The sequence below is a fragment of the Motacilla alba genome, chromosome 2 (genome assembly GCF_015832195.1).
Source record: "Motacilla alba alba isolate MOTALB_02 chromosome 2, Motacilla_alba_V1.0_pri, whole genome shotgun sequence".
NCBI classification, from domain to species: Eukaryota; Metazoa; Chordata; class Aves; order Passeriformes; family Motacillidae; genus Motacilla; species Motacilla alba.
In genome coordinates, this window is record NC_052017.1 from 91517522 (window position 1) to 91538830 (window position 21309).

General features: G+C 39.8%; 1 protein-coding gene across 2 annotated transcripts in view; it reads right to left on the reverse strand.

Annotated features, from left to right (window-relative positions):
- Positions 1-976: 976 nt before the first annotated feature.
- Positions 977-21309, reverse strand: part of NR4A3 (nuclear receptor subfamily 4 group A member 3) — a 31607-nt gene continuing 11274 nt past the window's right edge. For both annotated transcript variants that reach the window (XM_038127783.1, XM_038127782.1), the window contains 3 exons: positions 16962-17161; positions 15618-15796; positions 977-6186 (listed from right to left, as the gene is read on the reverse strand). In XM_038127783.1, coding sequence (XP_037983711.1) covers positions 5924-6186; positions 15618-15796; positions 16962-17161 — 642 coding nt within the window. In that variant the 3' untranslated portion in view covers positions 977-5923. The remainder of the gene's footprint in view (positions 6187-15617; positions 15797-16961; positions 17162-21309) is intronic.

The window sequence follows — 21309 nt, forward strand, 5'->3', positions numbered from 1 at the left end:
GGGCTGAGGCAATTGTCTGAGCTTCAACAAGTGCCAGGTTCTGCCCTTGGGTCACAGCAACCCCAGGCAGTGCTGGAGGCTGGGGGCAGAGTGGCTGGAAAGCTGCTGGTGGAAAAGGACCTGGGAGTGCTGACTGACAGTGGCTGAACAAGAGCCAGTGTGTGTCCAGGTGGCCAAGGAGGTCAATGGCTTCCTGGCTTGTGTCAGGAATATGAGGCCAGCAGGACGAGAGGAGGGATCATCCCTGCATACTTGGCCGTAAAGTAAAAGGGAGAAAAGTCTTGGGTTTCTCCCAATATTAAAGATGGGTTAATAGAGAAAGCAAAAGCTGCACATGCAAGCCAAGCAAAACAAGGAATTAATTCATCCCTTCCCATGGCATGCATGGAAGCTGTCCCCAGGACAGCAGGCCTCTATCATGCCTGGGACTTGACAAGATAAATGCCACCACTCTGAATGTCCCCACCTGCCTTCTTCTTCCCCCAGTTTTTATTGCTGAGCATGACACGTATGGTATGGAAAATCCCTTAGGTCAGCTGGAGACCGTCTCGGCTGTGTCCCCTCCCAGGCTCTTGTGTACCCCCTGCTTTTATCGCTGGCAGGGTGGGGAGCAAAAAAGAGCCTTGGTTCTGTGTAAGCTCTGCTCAGAAGTAATGAAAACATCACTTTGCTACCTACAATGCTTCCAGCACAAATCCAAAGCACAGCCCCACACCAGCTATTGTGACAAAAATTAGCTCTATCCGAACCAAAACCAGCATAAGGTGGAATCCCATGCTTCTTTATAAAGAAAATCCTTGATTTTGTGGGGTAAGGTGAGATTCTTTATCTCATTTGACTTTCACGGCCATATAACAATTTCAAGTATTTAAACCCCTTCTGTGATCAAATGCAGCCACAACATTTCATATTATGAATATAAACACAAAGGTGACTAAAGCTAAAAAAGAAAACAGAACAAAATTTGCTATAAATGTTTCCATTTGGTAAACAAGTTTCTTTTACTTTTATTTGACAAATCACCGCATCGGTAATACTCACAAACGCAGGTCTGGAATACAATTCTCAAATATGTCCTCTGCTGCTAGGAATTTGATTAACGGGCACCCCATTTATTCAAGTACTACATTAATGGTTTGGCATTTTTAAAAGTTAATCCTTTTTGTCCATTAGTAATTATTGTTTAATGCATATCTTGCAATATTCCTAATGGTTGGCTTCATTAATTTAATAAAGGACAGGCAAGTATTTCTTTTCTAAATACTATATAGTTTGGTTGACAATACATGTGATTGACCACGATTTTGAATAGTCTCATGGATGACTTCATAAGCAGGGTAAGAAAGGTCAGTTTGAATACCTGGGTTATTTTGAGTTTGTCAATGCTTTCATCATGTTTTTATAATTTGATACAGTGGCAGTATAGTGGAAAAAAAAGGAAAATTAAGTAAGAGCATTCACTGGATACTAGCTCAGCAAGTAGAAGGTTTTATTCCCAACTCTATGACTGACATGCTGTATGCCCTTGGGTTGGCATTCTACTTTTTCTTTTATCTGTTTGGACTGGAGCTTCTGGGTGGGAACTGGAGGTGCTAATTGGAGTAGGTAGCAAAATGGGGTCCTGATCTCTGTTGTGGCCTCTAGGTGTTGCTATAATACAAATAATTAATCAAAAGACGTGTTACAGTGTCCTCAGAGGGTGTTGCCAATTTTTCCCAGAACCACACTTAATTTTATACAATTAAACCCCTCTCTCTCACTCCTCTCTACAGCATAACTGAAATTTTAGCTTTGTATACTGGGCACATGAACCTAAATGTGGAAAGTAAAAGTAGGAAAGCTGTAGAAAGAGATTTGACTCACCTCTAGTCAAAGTTCCTCATTTTTGGGTGCCTTTGTGATAATCTCTTGTCCAAGGGTGGTTGCTACTAGAGGAACATGCTATTATATTCCTCACTCAGCCCAACCTTCCGCTGCAAAAATAAACCTTTGGGCATCACATCCCTTAGCAAGGCCTCTGCTGCTCATGTGGTTTAGGGGTATAAGCACACAAGGCACACATAAAGACACAAGTGCAGGTTAGATCACGATATAGGCCTGTCCTCAGGTCTAAGGACACAAGGCCCTAAAATAATTACAAACTGAAATACTTGTAAGTTTAGTAAGGATAAACTTCGTCTTGTAGGGTGAAAGTTCAGACCCTGGTGTGGCTTGATCTCAAGATCTGCATATTTTGTGGCTTGATCTCAAGCTCTGCATATTTTGCTCAAGAGGGAGCTAATATGCAAAACTCATTGTCATTATCATTAACAATCTTAAGATTCATAGTTAAAATTTTAAAAATAAGGCATAGGAAAAAAAACCCAAAAAAGCTGAAAATAATTTGGAAGGGTTAGTGCAACCTTTTGTTCTGTCACATTTCCAAGGAAGGGGCTGCCAACCCTGCAGCCCAGCCCAGCACAGCACATCATTTGATGTAACCTCCAGCCGAGCAGCTCCTGCGGAACAGCGCTCGTGGAGGTGCGCCGAAGCCATCGGTACTCACGGCAACGCCCGGAATAGCGGCAGATGCCTCTCAGAACTGCTTTTGTTGGAAATGCATTTGTAGCCAAACAGTTTTGCCTGGCAGGGGATAAGCGATCCCTCCTGCAAGGCAGCGGCACAGTAAGGAGAGGAGCTGGATGGGCATTTGAAGAAAATGATGCAGGTGCCTGCTGGAGCGATGCCTTAGCAGGATTTACTGATGCAAAGGGGCTGAATACGGGATGGGAGCTCTGTCATCTTCCCAGCCAGACATGGGTGCTATGAGCCCTGTAGCCATCCACTCCCTTCTCTGCAGCCTCATCAGCTCTGGATCAACAACTATAATCCCTTTTTGTCATGGAGGAGGAACACAGTGAGGGGTGAATAGTCTCTCTGCTCTGGTCTATATGAGGTTCAGCCTCTGGGACAACCATGGTCCAGCTCTCAATATCTAATTGAGATTGCATAACCAGATACTGCAGGCATGTGTTTATATAAAAGCTATTTTAATTAAAAGACTAGCCATTAAATTGCCAGTGTTCTTAAGCATGCTTCACCAATTTTTCCACTTTTAAGACTCAAGTAGACAATTTTTTTAATGTTTTATAAATGATAAAAAATTCACATCGGATTTTAACAGAATTAAGCATACTTATTCAACACACATGGGGCCTCTGAAAAAAATGTTATTCAATTTAATAATTTTAATTTACATTGTATATGTACATGAGCATTTCTTTCAACCCACAGGTTAACACCACAAAAAAAAAAAAAAAAAAAAAGAAGAAAGAAAGAAAGAAAGTACTGTGGTTAGCTGAGTGAAGAAACTCTTGAGACACTGTTGTCTGAAATAAAAGCAAGGCACTCTCCCCTAACACCTGATATATTCCTGAATTCTGCCTAGACAAAGGCATGTTCACACTGAGAGAGCTCTAAGAATAGTAGTAGATTTATTCTGCATTAACTCTTTCTTTTACCACTGTGACAGGTCACCGGTTGTACTCTAGGATGAATCAGTGTATTGAAGTTGACATGAAGGACAATTCCACAGATGATGGGATTTGGGAGAGTATCACAGCTAAGACTATCTATGGAAGACTGGAGGACACAGACTACGTGAAATCTCACACGGGGCTCTCAACCTGCTTCCTCCCACTCACATTCCACTTAATAAATAAACCTTGCTCAACAAAAAAGCAATTTTACTGTACTATGCTGATTTGCTTCAAAATCCTTGATAAGGGCACACTTGGAAAAAGCTCCTGCAAGCCCTTGTCTGGCTGGTGCTCAGCACCCGGCAGGATTTGTCCTTAGATAAAAGTAATTTCTCAAGGGACCTTGTGTCTTACACAAGGAGACAAAAGCAAACATTCTTTTTTTGGATTTTATGTCTGTATGTTTTTGTATGCGCACATGTGTGTGAGTGTATATATATATATATATATGTATATATATATATATTTAGTATATACAAAAGCAAATTCAGTCAAAATATATTTGTCTTGCTGGTCAGGCTTGTTACAGCAACCTACAAGAAACATTAGCTTCTCTGATATTTAATTATGCTATTATGTTTGCACATAAGCTTAAAAGTCAATACAAAAAGCAATACTTCTCCAAATATTATCTGCAGGTAAACCAGAAATATTAACTATAGTGATTAGAAGTCTGTTTCCCTATTGACACTACTATAAATCTTGATATAAGAATAATTTTTTCATAAAAGCACATCCAAACATAGTAAGTGATAAAATACCAGATTACTTTTTGAAAACCATACAGTGACTCGATATCTTGGTTATCCTTTGCAGCAATTAGGCAATTCATTTGGCATCTGTTTGATTGTATAATTTAATTTCCATATAAACAGCATAGTTTAAAAAAAGACAAAAGCTAGAATGTTTAAAGCTAACAAAAGATACAGTGACATCAGGTTGACATTCAAAAATTTCTTTAGCAAAATGACCAACAAAATTTTGACTTAATACAGTGCATATAAAGTTTTTTAGAACTGAACTTTTTAAATATTATTTGAATTTAGCAAAACATGAGCAAGATTTTAATATCAAAGTGCTAAACAGTACTGCCTTAGAAGTCACTGCAAATAAACTGTAAAATAACTCTGCTTGTGATTTGACAGATATTTTATATACAAATGGTTAATAAAAAGACACGCGCACACACACACGCACACAAATATAGGTATATACATATATATACATACATATTATATATATGTATATAGTTTTCCAACTGGTGTATCTGAGTCAGTGTGAACACCCCATTTAGTTATCGTGTGTAACAGGGTTCCCATGAGCTGGCAGTCATTGCAATAAATACAGGCAAAGCCATTACAATATACCATGCATACAAACATTTATACAAATAAAGACACTATGCAACAAATTATCTCATATTAATATGGCATCAACAGTATAAACATACAAAAAGGAGTACGAACACGGAATGTTTAAACGCAGCCCACTATATCCTTCCTAGCACTTACATTCATACTATTTTACAAGACTTGCTTGTTCTTGAAAACCATCTTCTGTCTGTTTCCTAACGAGTCGCTTGTGTTAGAAGTCTAGAACTGAACTATCCCTGATACTGACCCTGTATGCTCCAATCACTACTTACTCGGGTTTCCTTAGCTAAGGAACAACTGAGCCACAATTGCTCCCGTGTCTTCCACATACATTTGTCAATAAGTCACGCTACATGGAATCAAGTTTGGAAAACTCTGTCAGGTAAGTTAGTGCATGTAATTTTCTCCCTTGATTTCTTCTGTTTGTTTTCCTAATAAAATAAATTAGTTAATAAATGAGACTTAGTAAGACAGCACTTTAAAAAATTGCACTTGAACATGGGAGCTAACAGCCATTGTCATTTTGCTATATTTGATTTGTATGAAATGTTTAATTGAATGTACTTTGCTAAAAAAGTGAATTTTGTTTAGATTGTGCTGATGTATGTGCCCTTGATGCAGGAAGTATGCTAAAGGTATCCTCACAAAACACATACTACCCTGGCAAACAACAATTTGCTGTTCTTTCAAACACAGCTTCTACAATTTTACTCCTCATAGACCATGAGGTGTTAAACAACAGATTTAAAACAGTCATGTTAACCTTTTACTGCTGCTGGGATAGCATTGTCCAAAAGTGCCATATTAGCCATTTAAAAAACCCAAATCACACGAAATAAAACAAAGAACACAACCCCAAACCAGTAAGCCAGTAAGTTTCAGGCCTCAGGTTGTAAGGACAAAGCGCCAGAAAAGACCTCGTGTTAGACTCGGGGCGGCTTTTCTGTTAAGTGAGGGCAGAAATGTTAGCTGTAAGTCACGATCCGTTTGCCTGCTCTGGCGGGCGTTTGCCTCTCAGGAGGGCGGTTTGACTCAGAAGGGTAAGGTGTCCAGAAACAGCCTGTCGATGATGGAAGGGGCTGGCACCAAATCTTCCAGTTTCAGGTAAAAGATGCGCTGCAGTCCCAGTGTGCAGAGAGAACGCAAGTCAGCCAGAACACCCAGTACCTTCGGCTCTGCAGACTCGAGCGGTTGTCCTTTGTTTTGGCAACTGAAAGTTAAGTGATCTTTCAAACTGCTTGTGATCTTGTTGCATAGCTCTTCCACTTTCTTTGGTTCTTTTAATCCATGTCGTTCTGCAAAGACCAGAGGAAAAAACCACGTCAGCATCCCTGTCACAAATGGAGATTCAGAATGCATTTTCTTAGGTGCAACCCAGGTGCATACTCTGGAACTCAGAGCAAAAAGTGCTCTGAGAGTGTAGATTTCTCAGAACAGCTGGGGTTACATGGAGTCAGTTAACCCTTTTGCCACACAAAATAAGAGAGGGCAAGTGCCCTTTTCTCTTTATCTGCTAAAACAGGCGACAGAGATGCTCAGTTATGACTGAAATTCTCGTACGAGGAATCCAAGCATCCTGCGTATCTGACATAATTTTCATGATATGAGGCAGAATTAATTGGGTGATTTTGCAGCAAAACCATCACAGGAGGTGTTTTGGAGATTTCCGTGCTTCCCCACCAGTTGTGAATGCTCAATAACTATGGCAACCATTATTTATTCAGTGAATTCAAGTGGCGATCAATATCCTTAGCTAGCTCCATCAGTGCCCGGCCTAGAATTCCACCAGGAATTTGCAGACACTCTTATAAGAAACTAAAGGCACCTTACTACCCTTTGTTATTTTGATCAGCTGCTGCTTTTTAGTTTATTCATCTTTAAAAGCTTTAAGATAAAAGAAGCCTGGAAGTTAACTATTTTTCTTTGAGTGAGCAATGCCTGAACAGCTGCTATGTTATCCATCACAAAAACCTCAGCACTCCTAAAAGGAAGGAGAGCTGGGGTTTGTTCCCCTTCAAATATCTTTTTAAAATACAACAATGATGTTAAATGTATTCACAGTTCTTTAAGCATAAGTAGAATGAATCAGATTTGTGATTCATTAAAAGCAGACTTTTTACAGGGGAAAAAAATTCTATGTTGTTTGCTGTCAAGGCTTAGTGGATGGACTAAAGTAACAGAACAAAAAATATTCAGAAAAATATCTCAAATTTGTGGTGTATTCATTTGTGGTGTGGTATATTTGAAATACACAAGTAAGAAAGAAATGGCTTCACAGCAAAGTCATAATAATTTACATATGAAAGAGAATGGTGCCAGATACAGTAATCAAAGAAAATGCAGGTTATATTAGGTCAATTAGACATATGAAACAATGACAGCAGTGGATAAGGAGAAATTGCGGCAGTTCTTGTGTTGATGCTTTTGAAGTCATCTCCTTCCCTGGGCCTCTCTCCCATCCCTGGCAGCCAGCAGCCACATTGTGCCCATTGTCCTCAAGTCTTGTTCCTCCATGCCAGGAGGAGCAAGCAATAGACACGTCCTCTGTCTGTCCCCTAATGAACAGTGGAAAGAGTACAGTTCTCTACTCCCAGGAGCAGGAGTATTGCCTGCACCAGGCGCAGTGGTGCCTTGCCCAGGCCTGTGCATATAAACTCCTTGCTCACCACCTGTTTTGGCTTAGATACTCAGTACAAACCAATAAAACAGAAAGGATTCAATGAGGGCAGTCAGAAATGCAAAGGTCTGGTTTTCCACTGATATTCACCCATTTTACACTTTTTTTTAACGGTATTTACTTAGGCAGAGTTAGCTCCTGAATAATGCTGGTTTGGGATTAGAATCAGAGATGTGCAGACATGGACACCTCTGTCCAGAAGTTACTGTGCTCTATCATTTAAGTACCATCAATCTGCCCTGTTGTTTCAAAGCAACATCTATCCAACCAGGGACATCTGCTTCAGACATCGTTTTCACCTTGCAGGAATTAAACATCCTAGGTACTCTAAGTGCCTTGTTTACATTAAAACATGAGAAGTCAATGAATATTTAAAGGCTTTCCAGTAAATGGTGTATAGTGTAATTATGTAAGCCTTAACTATACAGGTCACTGAGAGTAAATACTTAGGCAGATTCTGCCATTAAAAATCTTGGCAGATAAATATTTTATACAGGTTGGAGGAGCTGTAGGCTTTTTTTTTTTTTTTTTTTTTTTTTTTTTACCACTAGCCTACTGAGAGAATCTGCAGGACATTAAATTAATCTTGCAATCTTTGAAGAGTTCCCATCTTTTAATCTGTTTTGTTTCCTAACTGTGTAAGTAAAGATATTTTCATAGATGTAGGGAGCTGGAATACTAGAATGGATCCAAAACCCCACTACAAATTAGCAGAGCACATTTTCAAACCACTGCCTCAGTAGGTGTGTACCTTGCTGCAGAGTATGGAAAATTATCTCTGGCTCTGAAGCACACAGCAACTTTGTTAGCATTTCCAGCCAGAACTAAACAGCTTGTCTCCCACTGACAAGTTCAGAAGGTTTCATGAAAAAATCATGTCTTTCGTGAATAGCCATGAAATGTAGGAGGCAAAACACTATGTGTGCAAAGATTATCATATTAGTAGCCTTACTTTACATAACAAAATCGTGGAAATTCAGAATTAAGAGATACTCTCTCTGTCCCTAAAGTCTGGTGCTACAATATTAAAGCAGTCCCTGATAAACCAAATTGTCCTCCCCTGAGTGAACTGCCATACAATGGCCTTCACTACTTGCACATCTCCATAAGGGTTAATCCCTCATGCCTGGAGCTGCCTCTAGGGGTTTCAGTCTTAAACTCCTAAGGCATCCATAGAAAGTCAAAGTCAAAGTCAATGCGGAAGCCCTCCTGCTAGGGAAGGACACCATGTCCAGGGGAACTGCCACTGCAGTCTCTGGTGGTAGAACACAACTGCTTTCTGAAGAACACACTCATTTAAGAATAGGCTTCTCTCCTTGGTAGACTTGAGGCATCTAGGGCCTAATTTGCTCAAAGATTTAGATTGAACAGGGTTCAAATAACAGGAAACACATTTTCTTGCCTTTTTCACATGCCCAGTTCTGTTTGCACAAAGAAAGACCCACAGTCTTTCTTTTACAACCTACAGGGAGCAGCACCTGTAGCAAGGGTGTGCAGTGACACTGAAGCCGAGGGCCTCTAATCATTCTCTGTCTTCCAGAGGATGTTCTTATCCACATGGGAATGATAAGGCCAAGATTTATCCCAAGAAGTACAGCTGGTCAAAACAGATAGGTTTTCTTTAACTGATTGAGGAGATGTGTAAATATTATCGTAGTCAGACCTTCTTATAATGACAAAGGCACGTGTAAAGTGACTACAGGATGTCTCAGTCTGTAACAAACCAAGATTGTGTTTTAGGATATCATTGATTTTTGCAAGAAAAATGGTGATTTATGGCAAAGATGCTGTCAAAATGACTCATCAAAAGTCTTACCTCTAAAGCTCTGCAAACTTAGCTTATCCTGGTAAACTGAACACAGCAAGTTTTTTACACCTTTTTTCTTTTCCTGGGAAGCTGAATGTGGGTTTGTGCTATTATTATACTGACCAGCAAAAACTCAACAGGAAGAAAGCAAAGACCCTAACCCCTGACCTGAGGTAGATCATACCAGGGTAAGGCAGACTGAGCACTATCATTACAGAAAATGCCTCTCAGAGAGTGTGAGTACCTCAAAGACCCTGGGCTCTGCACTCTGTGTCAGGCTCTGCACTCTGTGTCACGGGTATCACTTTCAGCCTCAGTTAATTCTGAGGTGTCCAGAAACGCAACGGATGAACACTGCAGACTTAAAATAGGCCTCTTGATTTTCTTGGTTTCAATGTAGTTATGTGATTTTCTCTTCCCCCTTCACATTTCTCTTCCCCTTCTATAACTCAAATAAGCACAAGGCTCAGTTGCCTACAGCCTTCTCATGCGCACACTGACACAGGAACATTGCAATTTGGCAGATCCAAGAGTCTCCCTTCCTACTGCAGTCTGGCCCATATTTATCCTGCCTAACTCTCAGACACTTCACAAGGGTCCCCAGCCTTGGTGCACAGACCTCTCAAATTCCTCCTAACATCAGTGTAAGGATGGGCATTTTTAGAAGATTATTACAATTTTACGTGCATGAATCATCTTCTGGAGGTGCCCTGTATTCTCCATCAGCTGTGCAAGGTACCTGAAGTCAGGTGAGATGAGGGGCCACCCAGAATACCATAGTTTGCTCCCTCTTTAAAGAAAACCACAGCATAACACGGAAACTGCTGGTTGCTGTAGAAGCAAAGAGTTCTTGCCTCAACAAAGAGGTGGGAGTGAAAAAGGAGGAGTGAGTACTTTACTTTGATGCTGACAGTATTTCCCTCAGCTAAGTGGCAGGGGGAAGGCAGACAATGCAATCTGGAGGGGTTTTTTTTATAACTAGCTCTCCTACACTCCTCCAGTCTGCCACCTGCTTGTATGTAGACCCAGCACATGAAGCACCCACTCCAGAGGATATCCTGGCAAGAGGACTGAAGGATATCTCCTGCTGAAGAGTAGGTAAGTCTCAATTCCATTGGGAGGTTGGACAAAGTCATGTTCAGAAGGAACTACTGCAGCAGTCATACTCTTTTTAGCCACACTGGTCTCATCACTGTTTCTTGGTATGACTGATGGTGCTAAAAATTGTGTTTGTAAACTGGAACAGAAAGCCCAACAGCAGGAAGATAAACACAAACTCCTAATTAATTGAAACCTCACAATATTCTTCAGTGGTCTGGTGCCAGTCTAACAAATCATTAGGAGTGTGAATAAGCCTAATATATACAGTGGTTCTGGGCTGGTCTGTAACACACTTAAAATAAAACATATGCTGAAAGAGCTTGGCTGAATGAGGGCTAGCATGCTCTGTACTCAGCAGCATCCCACTGAGAGTGTCAAGTGGGCAAAATAATAATGGTTTGATGTGGATAGAGAAAGGAAGGGGCAGAGAGGAAAACATAATCAACAAGGAGAATGAGAGAGAGAGAAAACACTAGCAGTTCTAGAGCAGGCAGAAATTTGAGGCTAAATTAGAATGTGCCCTTCAGATGATCTCTACTGGACTCTCAGTCTTTCTATTTTCACACTGATTAAAAAAAACAACAAACTAACAAATGGTCATTTGGGAAGTTTAGGAAGCATTTTCAAGCATAGGTTGAGTTAGTATCTAGTCTACTCCGTAAAGCTTCATCTTCAACACTGCCCAGTCCATCATGGAGTGACTGTGCAGGAACACTTGTGATCCATGAACACACTAAACTCATAGAAATCATCTGTATGGAATTAACAAGAGAACTTGACCCAAGATGACCAGCATTTCCTTTCCATGTTGGTGCTCTTCTTTAGCTCATTAGATTCTACATACCAACAGAATAAGTGATCCAAAGGAGAAGAACATGACAGACCTATTTTTTTTTACTTTCATAGGTATGTGAGGTGAGTATCATGTATTGTTCCCACCTACTTTCTTCTGGGTGATGCTTAGAGCAATACTCATATGCTGTGGAGGAAGTTGTGTCCAGCCTTTCTAAACCAACTAAAGGAAGTCAAAAAAGAGAAGAGAGACAGAGAGAGGAAGATCCCAAAGGAACACCTTACAGTAAAAAGATGTGTTTTGGCATGACAGAGTTTTAAGTTAACTGTTTGCAAGCCTCCACAGTACACAAGATGCGACTTCTTTCATTCTGGGTACTCTTTTAAACTGATGTCTTATCTGAGAGGACCTGAAAACTCATCAGCAATCTGACATAATGCTTTTCCTTCTAGGCAACATACCACAGATTTCCAGAACACATAAAAGAGATAGAAAAAGCAAAAGTATATGGACTTTCTAATGGAATTTATAATGCAAAATTATGTACATACCTTTAGTTTTACCCAAAGCAAGCAACGTAGGGAACTACACTGAAAAGAAAAAATGACCCTACATGCCTATAACTATACCTCCTATGCTGTCATCTGCAGCTGTGGTTGGGATAGGACATGGAGCTTTGTGGCTCCAAACAAGTCAGCTATTGAAGGTCACTGGAGCTACTGGAGCTTTACTGGGGAGACAATTTGAGATCCCAAAATGAAGGAACAGCCTTCAGTTTATCTTAGAACACTGGGACCAGTGGAATGTCTTTTAGTCTCCAACACTGAATTTTACATTTATTCTCTCTTCCTTCACTGGGAGACAGACATTAGTTCTCCCTGTCACTCTTGAAGAACACAGACAGAATATGTGAAAGAGAATAGTGACTCCTCTTACTCTTCTCCCTCAGCAAAACTGCCAAAGATTGGTAGTATATAAGAAGGTTTGCTTTCTAAGAGCACATCTTTGTTTGGGCTAAGGACAGCACTCATGAAATCAAGAAGGATTATTCTCAGAAGAAATTTTTCTTTATCTGGAAAGACAATTCTTGAATTTAATGCTACCTAAGATGCTGTACAGCATTAAAACAGGCTATGACTACTACAGATCACAGGGCTGTTGTCTTGTCTTTTTTTTTTTTTTTGTTTTTTGGTTAAGCCATTAAGTCATAAGCAATTTATGTGATAATCAAGAAAATTTTGTTCAAGGCAGCATTCTGGTTTTGCAGTGTTGTTACTAAAGGCAAACAACTAGATTCACAAAAGAAAGCTTTCCCACGTCTTCCTATTTTGAAGCCCAGTGACGCGGATATCTACCTGGAACATGGGAGAACCATGGTCAGATTCCCTTCCTGTTAGAATCAGACCAGAGATAGTGCCTTGGGCGTCCCTCTGACCACCAGCTTGTCCACAAATCATCAGACACAACAGCCATTCTGTGGCCCCATGAAATGTATGAAGTCCTCTTAAGACAAAAGACAGTGGAACTCCATACTTGGATATCCTGTGTTCCTGAGAAAGGCTGCTCTTCCTTGGTCTGACTGACAGAAAGGGCTTGAAGCAGAGTTTGCCAACTACCCATTACTTCCAACAGTCCATCACAGGAGAAAAGGGTGCCTTCCCCAGAGATAAAGAATGGCACCTAGGCCACTCATCTAAATCTAAGCCAAGCCTCAAAACAATGCTTAAAAATGTTCAACATTTCAGATTTCTTCAGGTTTCATCTTTGCAAATTTTCTCTTTGTTATTTTTTCTCTTTTGGTGTGACTAGCTGAAAACCATCACATGGCTTGTCATACTCAAACTGCAGGAAGGAGACAAGAAGCCATTTCTTGTGGGATGCCACATCAGAGCCAAATCTCAAGGTTTTCCTGAATAAAAAATTTCAATACGCAAGCTAGAATCACCTGATTTCCTCTTACATGTTTTATTTTTAATATTGTTCATCATTATACAATGCTATCCGTTTTCAGGTGACCAAATTTCTGGCTGAGTCCCTGAGTTAGCTAACTGCCCTTGGATATCTGAAACCTGTGAATATAAGTCATTAGAGCTTTGGTCTAATTTAGATCACATGAAAATACATGCTGTCCTTAGACCAAATCAGCAGAGATATACCAGCCTCACGAAATGAAAGAATAAGCAGAAAACAATGTTAATTTTAAACACCATCTCACACAGGAGAGAAAAATCAAGAAAAGCTTGACAGACAGAGAAAATCTTAAGGCTTCTATGTACAGAAATAGTCTCCTTTTAAAGGAAGCAACAAATGCTTACATTTGTTTAGAAACTTTGCGAAGACCAGCACAATACAGCAAATTCCTGGAAGTGTTGTGATCAAGGAAAGGAAGAAATGGGTCCAATTAAAACCTGTTTCTAATTATCCTAGGGTGAATTGAGCCAGCCACTGGACAACTCTGACTCCTTATGTAAGGGCAAGCAAGCAGTGCTTAACTGAACAAATTGCCATGTTAAAACAGAACGTGGGTTAGTAAGGGCAGTCACTTTTCCTCCCATACATTTGCTTTTGCTACATTCACGTAGCTTGCTGGGAATCCTGCTCATCAACCTGCATACTCTCGGTCTCCAAGAGGATAATTGACAATACACTACCTATGGTTACCTAAAAAAGACATATCTCATATATAGTAAATAATCTAAATCACTCATATGTGCTATATATATAAGCATATATGCCTGTATGCAAATATATATAGAGAGGGACAGCACCTGTCCTTGATTTAGAGATATCTAAATGCATATACATACATAAATACATTATGTATGTATATAAGTATGCATACACATACACATACTTGTAGGCGTTGATAGTACATATATGTAAGAAGGTGTGAACATATGCCAGTGGATGTATATACACATCAGAAAAAAATAAATTTGGAATGTTCTTTCTGACTTTAACATACCACTCATTTCGGGAATTTTTTTATAGAGTAAAGCAGCTCCAATGAGTTATTCTGGTCTTAAATGTTTTATCAAAGAACCTACAATCTGGATCTTAAAGTACCCTTTCTAACTGCAGAAGAAATTAACAAAAATTAATGAAAAAACTGAAAATGCTTAAGAGACAAAGAGATACATACATACATACACTAACCCTTCACCAAAATGCAGGAAGACAGCATACTGTGCAAACTCTGAACCCAAAATCTTGGCCCCACAAATGTCAGAAGGAATTGGCCAGTTTTACTATTTTATATCTGCCATCGAGTGTTTTATCTCAGAGTTGCCCTGACATCATTCTCATCCCAGGTAAAATGAAGACTACAGCTGGTATTGTTGAGGCCACTGCCTGCAAAGTAGTGGATGCCTGAAATGCAGAAGGAAATGACTATCTATCCATGTGGAGCTTATAAGCATCCCTGGGAAGATCCAGCTCAGGGCACACCGAAGCCCTGTCTCACACTGGTGACACAGTTGCACTGCTAAACTACCAGTTTTTCTGATATGAGTGCGAGGCTCTCTGTGGAGATGACTTCTGCTCCAAATTCTGCTGTGTGGTTGTCAGAAACCCTTTCTCCCAACTCCTTCCGCTGCCATCAGCCGTGACTCTTCTATTGCAAGATGCCCAAGGTACGCTGGGCTTTATTGTTTCAGGAATGCAAAAATTACACTTTAAAAGGTTATGTTCCCCTATTTTGTACTTACTGCACAGATTTGGCAGATTCTGACATTAGTTTCCTGCTGTTCACCCCAGCAGGCAGAAAGGGTCATACAGTCACATGCACACCCAAAAGCTTTTGTACAACTGCAAAATGTGAGTTTTTTCTCACTATTGTTTGATTTTCCTCTCTCAGTAAAGCAGTACATGGAATACCTAGTCTAGCCTGGCTACCAAATGCAGCCTGCCTGCTCTCACGGAGCACTCTTCCTGGTCTAGCTATCTTTCTGAGAGATAAGCTGTGCTAGCTGTATGGCTTCTAGGTCTCAAGTTGCCTTGACATTACTATTCCTACACAGAAGACCTAGCTCTGGTAATTTCATTAAGATTTTCTGGGACTTTAGCAAGTATCTTGAATATTTTTGTAGGAGCTACACAATTTGCTTGGAAGCAGTCTGCTTTTTAGAGACTACTCCAAGAAAACAATGAAGCTGCAAAGAAATAGTTAGATTACATTTTAAGACGGGTGTCTGACAGCCTAATGCTAATCCACAATTTCAATTTGGTCATGCTAGTGCTTAAAAATCATAATCACCCTGAATATAGCTAAATTAACTGAAATTGCTTGAATCTTCAATAAAACAAAGCACTAGAGTCTGAAGCTTTCTGTTAACAAAGGAGCACTTACCTGTAATCATAGTTAGAGCTGATAGACTTGCTAAGGCTGGGATATCAAGGTTAAGGCTCTTTAAGTTTAAGGAAAAGTCTTTAATAGAGTCGAGCCACTCCCCAAATCCACGAAGGCACTGAAGTCTATGAAGCACGAGTCCATTGCAGAATACAAACTTATCCTCAGCAGTATCAGACCTCAAATAGAAACAATTGAAAAAATTATAAATGCATCCTCTACTTTACAGAAAAATGCATAACCAGTATTGAAGCGTCTGTCATTTAAAATCCAAGGCATATTATCCTGAGACATATGTGGGCATTCACGTTTGACAATATGTTTCTCCCTTGGGGCCAAAGTACAACAAACAAGCTTCTGTGATTGCTTACTTGGTAGAGTTATAAGCCTGAGGTTAGCTGCAGCATGTGGTGTAGACTGTCTAATTAGTTAAGATTTTGGTCCTGCCCAAAGGCATAAACAGAGAAGACATTTTGCATTAAATACTGTATGTTTGAACCAAAGGAATACTAAGTGAGTGCATTTTGACATACAAAACGAATAAAAAGATAGGTTCTGCAACTCTCAGCATTTACTTAGTATCATCTGCATTTTTCAGATTGTAAAAATGGGCAAGGAAAAAACAATGGAGAACACACACAGTAATGCAGGACAATACGCATAACTGCATAAACTCTTTTATATAAAATCCTGTGTGCAAGAGAGAAATTATAACCAAGCTCTCCTCTTCTTCCCTCTCCATTACCAATATTTTTGTTAAAAAACCACATGAAAAGGTCATTTTCAACTTAAATAAACATGGCCATAACTGAAATCACTGGTCTGCAATTTTTTGAAAGTGAAATTGGTAAAGTGTCTAAACTAGTGCTAGACTGACAAACAGCATCTCACTCTATTAAATTACTTGGTATTAAAAAAAAATATCTGAACAAGATTTTAAATCTTCTTCATCCCTTTCAAAAACAGATAAAAAAGGGAAAAGAAAAAAAAATCATACTTGAAGTGTGTTTCTATATTTCATAGTTATGAGTACAAAGCAGACTTGCTCAAATAGTACCTGAGGATCAATTTTGATTACTAAGTAGGAGGAAGATGGGACAGATCAAATAAAAGAAGCACATTAGTGACACCTATGATCTCTTTTTAAATCACCTTCTTGATTTTTCCTGCAGTGTAAAACAAATTAAACACCATATCCTTTGTATGCAGACATTGCTGGTTTTTTTGTGCTTTTTTTCTCGGTACAAATGACAATGTTCAAAGATAGTGCCATATTTATTCCTTAAAATATTCAGATGGATGATTTTTCACATCATCTTAAGAGGAAATTAAATAAATAGTTACCTGATGGAGAGTCTTAGTACAAACAGCTCCAAAAAAGCTGATTCTATGAGTAATGTCTGATCTTCTTTTGGGAGGTCAGTAAATCCTGGGATTTTTTCTGCCCAGCCTCTAGTTATGTCAATGGAGGCAGTCAGAAGATTATAGAACTGTTGTACATGTTCTGCATCTGTGCCTGCAGCAGCCTGATCAGTGGAACAGTACTAAAATGAAAGCCACAGAAAGCAAGGTTATATGCATTTAAGGGCATTCTGTGAAACATACAGCATTATTTGCCCGACAACATTTCCTTCTGTGGCAAAGCTGGTATTATTTATAAAGACATAAAAATTGGTCTACATCTACCTAGTTATTCGGTTACCTACAGGCATTTTGCTATTCAGATAGATATTACAAAAATATTTCCGTATGTATAGAAGTAATTTCAAATTTATAACTAAAATATAATATCACACTTTACAAGTACCTATATGCTATTAGTAAACAGAAATAGAAAGCTGGTGGGTAGGATAATTTGCATCACACTAGAAAAGGAACATTATTTGGCTTACTACAATGAAACACTTTTCCCATTGATGAATTTGTCTCAGTGAGTCGGAAATGCAGATTTCTTTCCAAAACCTCACAAAGTGCATTTTATCTGACAGTGATAGAGACACATAAGATAAATCACATTTTATCTGACACATGCAGCATTGCTTCATTTGAATACAGAATTGGTTCAAAGCAAACCAGCTGCCCCATATCACCTCTTATCCTTCAAATTGAAGCATTTGAGGTTCAGCAGAACCTATTATTCTGCTTATGTGGCCATAACTCTTCCAGGCAACCATTTGACAGTCTCAGCTTGCTCAGCTTCCCTGTGACCCTCTGACAGCTCCCTCCCCACTATCTCCTACTTCATCACCAGTGGATCCCTGTCACTCCCTTGACACTGCTCTCTCTCTCGGCAGAAAATAAAACAGGAGCTTTTGTGGCTTAGTCCAATTCTGTGCTTGGGAAGTGCTGCTGGTTTTCTGAGCAGGTACTGAATAATGTGGCATTTATTGTAGTAACATCCTCATCATCAGACACCTGCTGGGCTATTTCTGGGAGAGACTTCATATCCACTCTCTCTCTTACGGGTTCAGCCAAAGAAAGGCTGAGGTAGTCTCCATGGCTAAAAGAAGCCTGCATACCCTTTGGAAACAACTTCCCACATGCACTTAGGCTTGAGTCCATCAGCCTAAAGGCCACTCCAGCAACTCTCCAAGCCAGAGTGGAAGCAGAAAAAAGTCTTTCCCCATCAGTAACAGTGGTCTGGCAACCTGGGGGGACCATATTACAACCGTGAGCTGCAGGTATCACCCAAAAGTCACCTCTGTGCAGGACAGAGAGATGGGGCAGCAAGCAGAACTTCTCAGGTAGCTGTCCTGTACTCTGCCTCTCCTAGCTGGAGCTCATTGCTGTTGGCAGGTAAGGGACGAAGGACACAATGTCAGAGTTGCCGACTGATGGGACAACCACATCAATCCTAGAGACCTCTGTCTTTATCTGGTTCCTGGCACTAGCTCTTAGTGACTCTGTTCTGCTTAGCCAACACTAACTGCGTGAGTTTCTCACAGTGTGTTCCAGCTCACATCCCTAATCAGCTGGTGAAACATGTGCAATCCTTCTTATAAAGTTCATATAGAGATAAATTTTGCCTCAGTTGCTCCAAAGGATCCTGTGACACTGAGCCAGGTAGAGGCCACAATACAGAGAAAATGGGGAGCAGCAGTAGAAAAATCTGTATGCTGCACCATATTTATGTGTTCAGATCTCCACTTGAATGGAGCAGTTGAGGATGCTCAAGCAGCAAGAATCAACTGATCAACTACTCCTGGCACTGGACTGCAGTAAGATGCGCGCAGGTAATTAATGGATAGAAAAAGACAATTTGCTTTTTCAGAGACCACACATGTTCTGACCCTCTAGAAGTTACCGTGCAGAGCAAGCTTAAACAAGTGTGCATTTTGGCTCTGGGAGATGTGCTTTGCTACACATGGGCTGACCTATGACTCTTTCTCACTAAACAGGGAAATGAAACAGGCTGCTGATGGCAACTCCTTCCTGACAACAGGTATTGCTAAGCTGAGATATATTCTTGATCCTTTGAGCAGTAAAGAAGAAGGAAAACAAAAGGAAAAGAAAAAAGGTATTACCCATTCCGAATTAGTTCATTCTAAATATAACTCGTCACAACTCAGCGTAATTATGCCAGGTGTTAATTTGTTCCCAATATTTATAAAACATTCCTTTGGCAAAGGTAAGGCAAAGTTTTAACATTTTCTAATGAAGCTGAATGCTGCTTTATGTCATATAACTGTGAATGCTACAGTGTGGTATACCCCACGCTGGGCACTGAATCAAATTAAATACATCTAAAAAAATTATAACCTGTATTTTTTTGCATAGTCTATCTCTTAAGAGCAATTTTAGAAGAAAGGTAAAAGATTACATGGAACTGTATAATTTTCAGCTGCCACAATACATCACTGCTCACTATAAAGTATTAGGACTTACAAAGAGTTGTTAAAATAAAATATTATTTACTTGTAACAGACTTAGGAGCATGCAAGTAACCATAAACAATACGTATGTTTCTGTTTCATGCACCACAATTGTGGTTTTTTCCATGATTATTTCATGGGGAAGAAGTGATATTTGACCTAACTTGTGACCAAGACAGCTGGCAATCCTGCCCTTGGTCAGGAGGCGTCACAGGACGGAAGGGCTCTCTCCGATCTGCGTTTCTAAACCTGCCCTATGCAAACTGGAGGCAAACCAGGAGAAAGACAAAAGACAAAGCTCTGCCCCCCTCCCTTCCTTGGAGCTCCTTTGGGAATTAAATGAAATATGACTGTTGCTTAAGGAAGGGGTTGCATGCGTAGCAAGCAACATTAATTTGTATGTTATATCTGAAGAGATTTGGAAAGCCTGAGGTTGGGAAGCCCGATAGCACAACTTAGCTCTGTCCTTTGCCTGCTTTCATCAGTCCTTCATCGACAGCTACAGCTGCAAAAGCCTAACAATAACTTCTCTGCACAGTCAAAAGCCTACACTCATTTTTCCAAAAGCCACGATATGTGCTTAACTTTGTGGCCCAGCAAGGGTGGGGGGGGATTAATGCCTAGATGCTGCACCCTCTGAAAAGGCAACATTTCTATTTACATGGGTGCCTACTCTGCATGAATAAGAATGGCAAGGGTCTGTTTCTCATCTCACTTCCTTAAAGGCGTAAACTCAGGGAATTGTACCAGTAAACAGGTGTGAGACCAGACTACAGCCCTTGGCAATTGCCTTTTGAAACCAAGTACCTAAATATACCACGGCTGTGGACTGGTAAGTTAAAACCAGTGCTGAGATGAAAAGCAGCCATGTTCTGAACAGAACTGTGTCCAATGTTTTGGTGTAAAGTTTGTAGCTTATGTAATTTATTTTTGGTTTTGTTTTTTTCCTGGGTTGCTCTGCGTGTGTGTGTGTGTGTGTGTCTACAGGATTTTCTGGAGGGAAGGGATACACACTTTTCTCCAAAACTTTTATCAGTAGTTTTAAGACGGTCAAGATATTACAGCTTGTAAACACGAAGATCATGCTAAACATTAAGGTCGTATCTGCAGAAGTGTCAGGGCTGACTCCAAAGCCAGGCTTCCAGATCTGCCCATTTGTGGTGCTCAGCAGGGTCACAGCCCAGCTGAATGTGCCACAAGTTAGTCTTTACAGGTACAGGATTACTCTTCATAGGAATATTTCAGGGTCACAGCCCAGCTGAATGTGCCACAAGTTAGTCTTTACAGGTACAGGATTACTCTTCATAGGAATATTTTAGCATTGCAGTGTGTTTATGATATGTTTCATTAAATTCATTAAATTCAGTTAATCTTGCTCTTTACACAGCATTTGTTTTTTGACCTCCCCTAACTTTTCAAAGTAAGTATAAGGGTCTATGAAAAACATAAGAATTTACTTATTTCTTGTAGAATTTTTGTCATTTCAGTACCGCCGGGCATAACAGACTATTATATATTTCAGTGTAAAGAAAAACTTAGATATTAATATGTCCTAACAGGTAATCATGCTTAATCTTTTAGCTTCCAAGACTAAATTAATTTACTGTCAATCACATGCTCCCTGTAAAGTCCAACAGAATTGTTCAACAATTAAATCTGTGTGCTGTTTTCATTAAAAGAGAAATAATTATTGTAGGACAAAGAAAAAAGTCACATAAAAGTACATAATTTTTGTTCAGTTTTCTGTAAATGCAAAATAACTTTATATCAGTAAATAAATACAAATTATGGCCCCTGGACTCCTGAAATTCTGTGGAACC